General features: G+C 44.6%; 1 protein-coding gene across 4 annotated transcripts in view; it reads right to left on the reverse strand.

Moving 5' to 3' along the window:
- CACNA2D1 (calcium voltage-gated channel auxiliary subunit alpha2delta 1) overlaps positions 1-8,721 on the reverse strand; it is a 333,903-nt gene extending 325,182 nt beyond the window's left edge. For all 4 annotated transcript variants that reach the window (XM_081957523.1, XM_081957522.1, XM_081957524.1 and 1 more), the window contains exon 1: positions 8,101-8,721. In XM_081957523.1, the coding sequence (XP_081813649.1) occupies positions 8,101-8,195 (95 nt within the window). In that variant the 5' untranslated portion in view covers positions 8,196-8,721. The remainder of the gene's footprint in view (positions 1-8,100) is intronic.
- Positions 8,722-13,886: the final 5,165 nt, after the last annotated feature.

Here is a 13,886-nt window from a genome sequence, read left to right on the forward strand (position 1 = left end):
CAGTTGCCGTAAGTGGATTGAGACTGGATTACTAAACTTGATGACAGACAACAACAACTTCTCCCCCCCCCCCCATGAACCAACCCCGCAGTGGTCCTTTTACTGCGCCTTGAAACCTTAAAGGTAAAGGTTCCCCTCGCACGTATGTGCTAGTCGTTCCTGACTCTAGGGGGCGATGCTCATCTCCGTTTCAAAGCCGAAGAGCCAGCACTCTCCGAAGACATCTCTGTGGTCATGTGGCTGGCATGACTCAACACCGAAGGTGCACGGAACGCTGTTCCCTTCCCACCAAAGGTGGTTCCTACTTTTCTACTTGCATTTTTTTACATGCTTTTGAACTGCTAGGCTGGCAGAAGCTGGGACAAGGAACGGGAGCTCACTCCCTTACGCGGCACTAGGGATTCGAACCGCCGAACTGACGACCTTTCTGATCGACAAGCTTCAGCATCTTAGCCACTGAGCCACCGAGTCCCTCTTGAATCCTTAGTTCTCAGCAGAAAAGGACTTCCAAGCCAAATTTTGAAAAGTTAAATCTTCCTAATACAGTCCATATCCAGCTTCAAAACACACCCTGTCTGCTCGACATAAGGATTGATAAGTTATTGTTTGGGATTGCTGGACTTTTTTTTGGGGGTGGGAGTGGAAGCAGAGAAGAGGCTTTAGGGGAAGAAAGTTCATCTTAGCTATCTTTTGTAAGCCCTCCTTTCCATCCGTTTTGTTGTACAGCTTCAAGGTGACCGGATTACTATAATTAACTGCAAAAGCTTGCTGATTTGTTGATGCCATATAATGTCAATCTCTTTCATAAACTCATTAGAATCTCGGTAAATAAATAGTGAAAATTACGCAAGGAGAATGCAAAAACAATATCCAGCTCTTCTTCCTTATCTTTTCCCTTGAAGAGTGGACTAGTCTACTCGCTATTGCTCACAAACAAACTTTTGCCAAAAAAAAAAGGGGGGGGCAACAAAACTTCCTGGAACCAAAACTTGGGTTGTGTTTGTTTGAAGAACGTACTTTTAGGGGCATGGTGGCTCGAAGGGACGTGGTGGCTCAGTGGCTAAGATGCTTAGCTTGTGGATCAGAAAGGTTGGCAGTTTGGCGGTTTGAATCCCTAGCGCCCCGTAACGGAGTGAGCTCCCATTACTTGTCCCAGCTTCTGCCGATCTAGCAGTTCGAAAGCAGATAAAAATGCAAGTAGTAAAATAGGAACCACCTTTGGTGGGAAGGGAAGAGTGTTGTGTACGCCTTCGGTGTTGAGTCATAGCGGTCACATGACCATAGAGACGTCTTCGGACAGCACTGGCTCTTCGGCTTTGAAACGGAGATGGACACTGCCCTCTAGAGTCGGGAACAACTAGCACATATGGGCGAGGGGAACCTTTACCTTACTATTAGAATTCCAGAAATGTGGGATAATCTCTCTCTGAGCAAAGCATATCATATGGGTAGTCCTGGACTTAAGACTGTTCATTAGCAACTATTCCAAGTTGCAACTAAATGTAACTTATGACTGATCCTTGCATGGCCCCTTGGCAAAACCACATCTCCAGGACCTTTTCAAAGAGTGCCAAAGAGAATTTTACTCGTGTTACCACTCCACACTCACTCCAACAGTCGTAAGTGTGAAAAACGGTGATAAGTCACTTTTTCTAGGGCCATTGTAAATTTGATCTGAATCATGTTATTTCTGCATCTCTTCATGACTTCCTCTTGATTTTCATAAGTTTGGATGATTTTCTTTCATCCTTCTGAGATAAAGAATTAGGAATGTGACAGTTTTAAGTCCTGGATCTAGGGACCACCTAACTTTCAAAAGTCAAAGATAAAGGTTCCCCTCGCACATATGTGCTAGTCGTTCCCAACTCTAGGGGGCGGTGCTCATCTCCCTTTCAAAGCCAAAGAGCCACCGCTGTCCAGAGACGTCTCCGTGGTCATGTGGCCGGCATGACTCAACACCGACGGTGCACGGGACGCTGTTCCCTTCCCACCAAAGGTGGTTCCTATTTTGCTACTTGCATTTTAACACGCTTTTGAACTGCTAGGTTGGCAGAAGCTGGGACAAGTAATAGGAGCTCACTCCATTATGCGGTGCTGGGATTCGAACCACTAAACTGCCGTCCTTTCTGACAGACAAGCTCAGCGTCTTAGCCACTGAGCCACTGGTTCCCTCAACTTTCAAAGGTATCTAGGTATAAACGGACAGTTTTCTTTCTCTTCTGGAGTTATTCTTCTCCACTAATGTTACAAGGAGGTTTCCAGAAACCATTGGCAATCTAATCTTTTCCAGATATTTATATCAGTGTTGGGGAAAAAAACTCCAGACCTTCCTTATCTCTGCTGAACCATCTTCAAAAGGCAAAGGCACCATTTATCTTATCGGTCCAAATTAGCTACCAACCTTTGGTGTTTTTCCCCCCTGTATCTGGATTAGTCTCTTTCCTAACTCGTCTTAGTACATGCAACCGTCAACTATCAAGTATAAAGCCGAATTGGAAGAATAGCTGTTAAAATCCCAAATTCAGCAGAAAGTTTTGTCTCGAACTTAAGACATTTGTCTTTTTAAGTGTCTGTATGTATCACACAAAAGCCCTTAACATTTTAAAGAGAAAGGGAAGATACAGAAAAGCATTAAATTGCATCCAACAAGAAAAACAGAATATAATGTCCATAAGGCAGAAAAATCAAAACCCTTACAAGCGAATGTCAGGTACATCGAAGACAAATTCCTTGTGTGTCCAATCACACTTGGCCAATAAAGAATTTATTCTATTCTATTCCATTCCATTCTCTTTTATTCTGTTTTCTATTATTCTATTCTATTCTCTTTTATCTCTTCTCTTTTATTCTACTCTACTCTATTCTATAAAAGGATCACACAAACTTTTAAGCATGTTTACACCAGAGTTATGTCCAATGAATCAAAAGGACTTATTATCTTCAGGAAAAAAAATGGGAGATCCTAGTTCCTTAAAACTTGTGGCTGAAGTCCTTTTATCTGATGAGACCTTAAAAAACACACTTCAGAATTAAAACTTAATTTTTCCTTAATACTTATATAATTTCACCGATTTAAATTTGGAGTGGGGTGGGGTGGGAAAAGAAGGGATCATCAAACCTCAGGAACGAAGCGCTTCCTTTTCATCAAGCAACTTTTAAAGTGATGATTTGAAACTGAAGAGAGGGGAACTGGCTTAATCCTTTTCTGCTTCAACCCCAGGGTTCCCCTCATTGGCACAATTATATAAAAATGTAATCATTAAGGTCTTGGAGTTCTTTAATATCCCTGACTAAAAGAATTATTCAGGCTGGATTTCGACGGTTCGTAATTCACCCTGGGTTTCTTTGCTTAAAGATGATGTTTAGATCACTTTTTTAAAGCATTCAGCGGTTTTAATTACAATAAACCAGCCTTCCTTCCATCAGACACACAGAGAAGGGAGGTGTGTTTGAGAAAGGGAAAATGTAGCACAAAGGCGTGGATTTTTTTTAATCCACAGCAGAATACTTTTTTTAAAAAAATAGGAAGATTAATTAGCTCCTTTGCTTTGACATCTAAAGATTTCACGCAGAAATATGACAGGGTCTGGTTTTCAGGGTTCAAGAGACATTATTATTAGCTCAGTGACAAAAATGTAACGCCTTCCAACACTATAGTATTATCAGATTTTTTTAAAAAAAGAGAAGAAAAGAACACCCAGCCAAGAAGTTAAAAGGAAAAAGCAGACCTTCCAAATGTCTGCCTTTGTCCCTAAAAATAAACCCAGGACTCCTCCAACATATTTGGCTTTGCTCAATCTATCAGCAGATTTAAATATATTTTTTCCAGAGCACATATTCTCACTAACAGGGGTTATTCAGAGGACGAGACTATATATTCAATAGAATAGGATGTTTTATTCGGCCAAATCTGATTTAAACACACAAGGAATTTGTCTCCGGTGCAGAAAATTTCTGAGTGTAAAGAGTGCAAAGCAACAGAATAACTGATAATAATTGCAATAATGACAAGATGTTCTACGTCCTTACAAAATAATTTCAAAAGCAGTTTACCCTTCTTGCTATGACAGCGTGTGTTAGCTCAGGTTAAAGAATAAAAGGAAATTGGTACAGAAACTCTACACATCTGGCTGAAAACAAACAGCCAAAGTAATATATTATTAAGTGCACAATGAATGGCCCAGGAAAAAAAAACCCATTTTAAAATCCCTGAAATTCCTTGGCTGCAAAGATATTGTTATTCGGCACAGCATAGCAACAGGATCCGAAAGTTATACTTAGGATGTAAAATTAGCTACTCAATCTTCCCTACGCTAAGGAGGATCTTCACTCGGTAGTATCTACTCTGCCATTAAGGAACTGGCTTTCACAGCAATGCATTCTGAACATATTTATACCAATCACTTGCATTTTATTTGAAGCCCGAAAAATCAAACTGGATCAGATATTATCCTATTTGCCATTAAAAACAACTGCTAGAAATAAGAGCCTTTATACACCTCATGTTCCGAAGAAAGCAAATATTTGTAAAATAAGAAATGAAATAAAGCAAAAAAAAATAATAATCTTGTAAAATGACTTCCAGGCTCTCTTCATTGTTTATTTGCTAATGGTGAAGGCATTAAACTGGTGCTTTTTATCTTTTCGAAAAATGAGTGTTTTAAATTGTATTTCTTTCCATGAAAGCTAACGTGCTCCTCTCCAAATCAGTTCTTTTTTTATAGAGAGAGAATGTAAGCTACGAAAAATGACACTGAATCTGAGCATTAGATTGGACAAAGAACAAGTGTTTACAGGTTAAGAGTGAAATGCAAGTGTTTTAAGTCCTGAATTCGGGGAGCACAAAGAAATAAAAAATTTCCTCCTAGACAAAGCATTCCATTTTTTAAAAAACATCTGAAAAAAGAAGCTTGTATTTTAAAAACATAAAGCATAAAGAGAGCAAAATACTCTTCTGCAACTAGTGTCACGCATTCCTCCTCGTTTCAAATCACTTTAAATATTATATAAATTCTGAGTGTTTTCTTTTCTACCTGCACTTAAGGATGGAACATTTCCGATACAATTCTAAACATAGTGAACACAAGTTCACACTGTATGAAGTTGCCTATACAATATGCAAATATACCACAAACATTAAAACGTCATGCTGCTAAACAAAAAATTGCCACCGATTCATATTTTTTTAAGAAAAGTGACAACTCGCAACTGAAACAAATACAATCTGGCAAATAATTTAATTTAAATGGGAATAGACAAAATATTTCTGTGCTTTAAGAAGGTACCACTGAAATCATTTGGCAATCTTTTCTTTAAAATTATTAACTGAAGACATAAGGCGGAGATATGCATAAAACCAAGGCATTCTAAACACTCAATATATTATCAATTGTTTCGACTTGGTTATTTCGGGGAAGATGTTTTGTTCCTAAACATTATACATTGTATATTATTGCAAACACTGAATCCATTAAATGTGCCTTTTCTATTTTTCAAAAAAAAATCCATTTGTTTGTGGGCTTGTGTATTATCTGTGGCTTTTCAGTGTTCATATTCAATCTCAGTACACATTATTTGAAACTGACCATATCACAATCACATATCCAATTTCAAACAGTGCAAACATATTAGCTGCTAATTTTTTTTTCTCATAACAAGACCGGAATTTAACTATTGATTGGGCAGGCATCCTGAATGTATTTACATTTCCATTTTGTAAAGAAAAAGCTTCAAAATTAAAGCTGGTGATTATACCATCTCTACTATCCTGTCTTCTTCTATATATATTTATGTCTGCATATACCCATATCCTTCGGCTGTTCCAATGGCTTACTTCCAAACTGAATTCTCATGTGCTTGTCTTGTAAAACAAAGCAATTTTAATTCAGAGCTGCCTTACAGAAGAATATTTGCTGGTCAGTTATCGACAGAAATCAAGGTTTAAAGATGCTTTATAGTAACCCTATTTATTTAGCACACACCTCCTTCCTTGCTAAATCTAAATTCTAAATTAATCTTTGCTCAATCTAAATTCTAAATCAATCTTTTATTCTTGCTTCCACTGTGATACTTGCGATACTGCTATCCTTAGAAAGATAAATTCTATTCTTCAACCCAGGTTAGACTTTTCATTTATTCTTTGCAAGGTGCATGCATTGGTGGCCGGTGCCAGATTTCTTTTAATGACTGACAGGGTGCTTCAAATTAAGCCGCAATCCTCTCGATTTGCAGAATAAATGCTGGGTTTTAAAATTTGTGAAAACGTGGAAGGAAATATTGCTTTCCTTCTCACTGACACAGAAGCTAAGCTAAATAAAAATCATTTATTTTTATTTAGGGGCTAATGAAGGGCTTCCTCGAACCACTTGAAAAAGGCAAGGCAAGGCTGCAATTCTGTTTAAACTATACCCCCCTCCCCCCTAGTCTCAAAGTAACCCACTGGAGACCGCAGAAAGTAATAGAGAAAAATGGATCTCGTTTGAAGGGTGAGTTAGTTAGGCAACGAGCTGAAAAAACCTGAGCTGTAAACTTTTAACATTTTGGGGGTTTTGCTCAAGGCGCTCTGATCGGTGCTTACATGAGTTAAAGGGATGAAGAACTAAGGACGAGGCTGAATAAATCTTTATTTAAAAAAAAGAAACTCAGATCTTCCTACACTAACATAGCAAACGGATTCCATTTGATGCTTTCAGTCTCTCTCTCCGTCCCTAACCAGATTTTTAATCTTTATTTTTTTTTTCCCTGCTGTCTTTTCTCAACTGTGAATTTGGCACCTGTTCTGGGTACGTTTTCCCACCAAGAAGACCCGGTGTGTTGAAATTCACACCCCAAAAGAGGGCCGGAGAAGCAGCGATGCGGCCCTGCCGAACGAAACATGGAATTGTTGCATTGTGGAGGCAACATTGAAGTTCCCTTATATAGCAATTTTTTAAAAGGGGGGTGGGTGGAGAGAGAAACAGCTCTGATTTTGGACATGCGTAGAGGCACCGAAAAGCAGAGAGGGCTCGAAGCAAAAAAAAAAAACCTAGAACCTGTCCAAAAAAAAAAAAAAAGGCTAGGGAAATTCTCCAGGTTGCAAGGACCAAAGAGAGGCGAGCTTTGGAAACTACAAGTTTAAGAGTTGGGGATTTCGGGAAAAGCGTTTTTCAGGAGCGGCAGATGAAATGCTCCAACATTCCCCTCCCCCAAAAAATCCCCCTTTGCTTTATTTTTATTTTGCAAAAAAAGGCCGGGCGGCTGGGCTAAAATAGCCCTCGAAGTCAGAGGGCCTGGAATGTAACTTGAAACTTTCCCTTTGCGCACAGCTGTGAACGGCCGGGAAGCTGAGAGGGGCTATTTAAGGATGCTCCAGAGCCAGCCAAGGACAGGGAAGGGGTGCCACTACAAGCACCCCTTTCCTTCTCAACCTCCTCTGAGAGTTTCTGGGCACTCACTGGTCCCCCATGCAAGGATGAGCGTCCTTCCCCCATCAAATCTGGCTCTATCTCCGATTTGCTGTCTCTTTCCCAGCCCATGATTTTTCCTCCTCGTGGCCCTCCAAGCTACCTTCCTTTTTTCCTTCCTTCCTTCCTTCATCTCCCTTTCCTTCCTTCCTCCCTCTCATTCTCTCCTTCCTCCCTCATCTCTCCTTCCTTCCTCATCTCTCCTTCCTTCGTTCCTCTCATTCTCTCCTTCCTTCCTTCCTTCCTCATCTCTCCTTCCTTCGTTCCTCTCATTCTCTCCTTCCTTCCTTCCTTCCTTATCTCTCCTTTCTTCGTTCCTCACATTCTCTCCTTCCTTCCTCATCTCTCCTTCCTTCGTTCCTCTCATTCTCTCCTTCCTTCCTTCCTCATCTCTCCTTCCTTCCTTCCTCTCATTCTCTATTTCATTCCTTCCTTATCTCTCCCTTCCTTCCTCTACTTCTCTTCTTCCTTTCCTTCTCTCCTTCCTTCCTCATCTCTCCTTTCCTTCCTCTCTTCTTCCTTCTTCTCCTCTCTCTCTCCCTTCCTCTCCTTCCTTCCTCGTTCTCTCCCTCCTTCCGCCTCACCGTCTCCCCACCACCGCCACCAGCACCCCTTCCAACCCCCCACCCCACCCCAGCCGGGCTCCGGCGGCACTTACGTGGTGGGCGACGGGAAGGGCCCTTCGGCGGAGAGGTTCATCACCCACGACTGGCAGAGAGTCAGGCTGAAGAAGAACCACCAGCTCGCAGCCATCTTCTCCAGCCAGAATCGAGGCCCCCCTCCCCACCCCAAAAAAGAAAGAAGGAAAGAAAGAACGGAGGGGGGGGGAGAGAGGAAGGGGAAAAGAAGAAGAAGAAGAAGCCACGCCCGGGGCGGGAGCGGCGTCCACAAGTGATGGAGGCAGGCAGGAGAAAGTTGGCCAGCGGAGGGGCGAGCGGGGCAAGGCGGCCCGGATGGGGAGGGGGAGGAGAGAGACCCTGCCTGCCTGCCTGCCTGCCTCGCGGCTCTCTCCTCCGCGGAGCTTCCCGGCAGCGGCGCGGCTGTGGGCGGGCGGAGGAGGGCAGGCGGGCGGGCGGGCTGGAGGGTTGGCTGCGCGGGGGCAGAGCAGGCGAGCCCAGCCGGTCAGCGGCTGCTCCCAGCGCGGCTCGTCTTTTGCCTCCGCCGCTGCCGCCGCTGCTGCTCCTCCTTCTCCGCCTGCCTCGTCGCCGCTGCCGCTGCCTCCGCCATCCGAGCGGAGCCAGGCGGCTTCGGGGGGCAGCGGGGGCCGCGCCGAGCCTTTCCGCCTTTATCCCCCGCTTGGCAGCCCGGAGGAGGAGGAGGAGGGGGGGTGGAGCGAGGAGGAGGAGGAAGAGGAGGCGGAGGGGGGGGCGCCTGGGCTTCCCGCCGATTGGAAGAACGCCGAGGCTCCTCAACCCACCCGGGAGCCCCGCCGCCCCTCCTCCTCCTCCTCCGGCGAGGACCCGCTTCGCCTTACAAGGGAAGCCATGGAAACTCCCGAAGTTGGCGGCCAGCCTCCTCCTCCTTTTTGCCTCTTCTTCTTTCTCTTCTTCCCCTCCTCCTCCTCCGCCTCTCCTTCTCTTCCCCCCCCCACTCCTCTTCTTCTTCCTCCTCTTTGTCCCCCACTTCTTTTCTCTTCTTCCTCCTCTTCTTCTCTTCTACCCCCCTCCTCCTCTTCCCCTCTTACTCTTCGCCCCCTTTCCCCCACTTCTTCCCCCTCCTCTTTCTCTTCTTCTCCTCCTCTTCCCCCTCCTCCTCCTCTTCCTCCTTCCCGCTTCTTCCCCCCTTCTTCTTCCCCCCTTCCTCCTCTCTTCCCCCTCCTCCTCTCCCTCTTCTTCTCTTCTTCCCCCTCCTCCTCTCTCTCTTCCCCCTCTTCCTCCCACTCCTCTTCGTCCCCCTCTTTTTCTTTCTCTTCTTCCTCCTTTTCCCCTCTTCTTTCTCTTCACCTCCTCCGCTCCCTCCCACTCCTCTTCTTCTTCCTTCTTCTTCCCCCTCTTCTTTCTCTTCTTCCTCCTCCTCCCCCCCTCTTCCTCCTCCTCCTCCTCCTCCTCTTCTTCCCCCTTCTCTCCTCTCTCGCAGCTTCCACGACACCGGGTCCCTAGGGCTCTTGCAAGGCCACCGCGCCGGACGGAGCTGGCCAGCCTCGCCCACCTACGACCCTCGTCCTCAAACAGCCGCGCTTCGGCTGCTGAGAGCCTCCCCTCCCCTTACTGGGGGGTCTCGTTGACTGGGGAAATCCTCGGAGACGAGGAGAGCGATTCTCCATCTCCCGTGCCTTGCCGGCCCTGCCCGTGTCTTGGCCGGCCGGGCGGTTCACACGTGCACAGGGATATAAATCCAGGCCAGGGGGATTCCCGGAGGGTCTCAGTTTCTCTGTACAATTTCGCGGAGTATCCAGCTCCGGCAACTTTGCTGACATGTTTTGTCGGAAGGCTCCTTCGAACCCTCGTGTTTTTCTTCTCGCGTGTTTCTCTTCTCCTTCCCACCCGCAGTTTCTCTCCTTTGGGAAGATGCAGGAAGGCTTCCTGATGTTCTACATCAGCAGTCACCAACTGGTGGTCCACGAGAAAATGTTGTGGTCTGCAGAAAAATTATTTGCATTTTTTATATTGCACTTAATCAGGAGTCCTTAAACTATGGCCCCTTGGCTGGATACGTGCAATGAACACTTGTGTTGCTGCAGAGAGTCCCCCTTGGGGGGTCTTTTATATGGGTCGGAGGGGGACAGAAATTCTGACTTGGGGTCTCCTTCAGCCTCCTATTGGGGGGCTTTGGGCGAAGGCTGGAGGGAAGGACTGTTGGTGGGGAAGAGCCGGAGGGCCCTCATCCAGTGGGACTGCATCATGGCCTGGAACTGGCTGACCATCTCAGCCCACTGAGCCTCCAGGTGCCAGCACCTGGCCTTGCACTCCCGCAGGTCTTCCCTCTGCTTGGAAAGCCTATGCTCCTAGTCCTCAGCGAGGTGCTTCTGCTGAACCTCCTTTTTGGTCAGATCCAATTTGAACGGAGCTGTTTTGCCAACTCTTTCTCGTGGTGGCTGCTTAGCTCCAGCAACTGCTTCCTGTTGGGGCCCTAAGGAGCCCGGGCGGGGACAGGAGGAGTGGCTAGGAAGGGAGGGGCAAGTAGAGGCTGGCAAAGCGCCCCTTGACATGAGTGACATCAAGTTGGCCACGCCCACCTGGCCAGTCATTAATGGTCCCCTGGATTTAAAATTGTGAATTGAGTGGTCCCTGAGGTCCGAAAGGTTGGTGACCCCTGTTCTAGGTCATCCTGATGTTCTGGATCCTGGCCCTCAACTTGGACAGGAGTGCCAACGACACAGCTTTCTATGGGAAAGGAAAATTTCCTTCCCCATAGAAAGATTTCATTCTTCCTCTCTTGTGTAATGACTTCCTAGGTTAGAATATCCTGCAGTTTGGTCTCCTGGCAAACCAGGATGTAACCAGGATGGGCCTGGGTGGGATAAACTTCACCTGTTTCATGGGGGGGGAGGTGAGCAAGAAAAATGAGATAGTGTTGGCAGGACTCCTTCCTGGGGTGATGCTATTTCCCTTGTTGGACAGCGGGCAGAACGGAGCCCAGGAAGTGCCAAGATTCATGCCAAGTTTCCTCAGCCAGATTCATAGACTCATAGGGCTCTTGAAGGTCTTCTAGTCCAGCCCCGTTCCAAAGGCAGGAAGTCTTTAAATCAACCTGGATAAATGATTGTCCCAATTAATAATAATAAATAAATAAATAAAATAATAAATAAATAAATAATAAATGATTGTCCCAATTGTTAGGATTGTTCTATACTATTCTATTCTAGATTCTAGATTCTAGATTCTATTCTATTCCTTATTCTATTCTATTCCTTATTCTATTCTATATTCCATATTCTATTCTATTCTCATTCTATTCTACTTCTTATCCTATTCTCCTCTATTCCTTATTCTCTACTCATATTTCTTATCCTATTCTATTCTGTTCCATTCCATTTTATTATCTTTTTCTATTCTATTCTATAACTATTCTATATCTATTTTATATGCATTCCTTTCTATTCTATATCTATTCTATATCTATTCTATTCTATATTCTATATCTATTCTATATCTATTCTATTCTATATCTATTCTATTCTATATCTATTCTATTCTATATCTATTCTATATCTATTCTATTCTGTACAGTGTTCATTACTCCTAGCTTTGTTTATGTGCTCATATATTTGTGTGTGTGTGTGTGTGTGTGTGTGTGCCTTGGTTTACAATCATTTGCTTGCGCATTTGTTGAGGAAAATCGGAAGAACCTAAGTAAAAAGTCCCACGTGGCTCGAAATGTTAACAGCGTGTCCCGCAATCTTCTAAGCCCATTCGGATAAGCTGCTAAGAGAAGCTGATTTGCTGGACTTTAGAATAGCTCACCCAGACAAGCATCTGTGCTAGCTTCAATTGCTCCCCAATCCGATATTATCCTCCTGTCCCCGCCATTATTAGGTAGGCGGAGGAAAAGGGTTCAAAAGAGCGAAAGAAGATGCTCTAAAGACGCTTTCTACGTATCTCGGAAATGTACAACTGTATTTTTTTTTTAATGCAGGCGGAATACCGGGCCTTATGCAGAATGCAATTGTCCCTGGATTCCTCATCGCTGTCATAAATTTCATCAACACAAATGGCAAATGATCCTGGGAAAGCAACATGGAAAGACGGCACAGTAATCAAGTTAGGATGGATCGTAGGAACGAACGCAATATCCAAAAGTGCCATGATGAAGACCTGTGCCCGAAAGCTTGGTGGTGATTTTGGAAAATGCTGTTAAGAGAGAAATTACTCTTAGGGTACAAAAGAGCTATAATGTTTGCCCCAGCTGAGCTTCTCTGGGACGTGAATCCATCATTTCACCACCGCAATGCCATGATAAAATAAAAATAAAACAGCTAACAATAGAGGACAAACATCATAATATCCATCAGTGAGTCTGCTGGCTTCATATGGTTTGATACAAAACAAAGAAAGAATGCAATCACTCCATCAGAACAGAGCTGGAGGGGACCCTGGAGATCTTCTAGTCCAGCCACCTGCTCAAGCAACCTACAGTATTTCAGACAACTGGCTGTCCAATCTCTTCTTTAAAAACCTCCAGTGATGGAGCACCCACAGCTTCTGAATAGAAGATGTTCCACTGATTAATTGTCCCCACTGTTAGGAAGTTTCTCAAGGAGGAGGAGGAGGAGGGGGGAGGAGGAGGAGGAGGAGGAGGAGGAGAAGAAGAAGAAGAAGAAGAAGAAGAAGAAGAAGAAGAAGAAGAAGAAGAAGAAGAAGAAGAAGAAGAAGAAGAAGAAGAAGAAGAAAAATAGTAATAATCAGAATAGAGCTGGAAGGGACCTTGGAGGTCTTCTAGTCCAACCCCCTGCTCAAGCAGGGGACCTTACACTATTTCAGACAAGTGGCTGTCCAATCTCTTCTTTAAAAATCTCCAGTCATGGTGCAGCCACAACTTCTGAAGGCGACTTCTGTCCCACTGATTTAATTCTTCCTATCTCACTGTTAGGAAGTTTCCTCTTAATTCCAGGTTGCTTCTCTCCTTGAGTAGTTTCCATCCATTGTCTGGAGTTCAGGCTACTTGGCAGCAAAAACGGCCCTACCGGAAGTACCAGAAGTCCAAAAACGGCCCTGTTTCCGGTCTCCAGAGGGACTCTAAAGTCTGGGCGAGGCCATTTTCTTCCTCCCAGGGGCTCAAGAAAAGCCTCCGTAGCCTGAGGAGGGTGAAAATGCCCCACACCATGGTGCCGGGGGGGGGGGGGTTTGCAAGGACATGCACACAGGGGGGTTGCACATGCATGCGCAGGAGGTGGGGCTCATTGCATTGTGGGTGTGGGCACCTTACACTGGTTAATTGTTCTCACAGTCAGGAAATTTCTCCTTAGTTCTAGGTTGCTTCTCTCCTTGATGAGTTTCCACCCATTGCTTCTTCTCCTGCCCTCAGGTGCTTTGGAGAACAGTTTGACTCCCTCTTCTTTGGGGCAGCTCTTCAAACATTGGAAGACTGCTATCATGTCTCCCCTAGTCCTTTTTTTCATCAGAGTAGACTGCTCATATTTACAGTATGTGTTGCCAGGCATTCATTCATTCATTCATTCATTCATTCATTCATTCATTCATTCATTCATTCATTCATTCATTCATTCAAGCAGACCAGTGTCAATCATTCTAGAATGCTATATACAACCTTGTTTCCTCTGAACTTAGAATTGGAGCTGAAACTAAGATCTTTACGAGGTATGGCAAACTCTACGTATGCCTCCACATTCCAAATTTAGCTACGTTAAGTGTCATTTACAAACTGGGTTAAGGTAATCGTGGTAAGCAGGGGCTTACAAAGTCACCATATCTGATGCAATTAAAGGCTAAGCCCCTATAGCAAGCCTTCCTCGAATTACAAGATCAATAAATTTAAAGTGCTCCG

Source organism: Natrix helvetica (assembly GCF_964273705.1).
Source record: "Natrix helvetica genome assembly, chromosome: 6".
Classification (NCBI taxonomy): Eukaryota; Metazoa; Chordata; class Lepidosauria; order Squamata; family Natricidae; genus Natrix; species Natrix helvetica.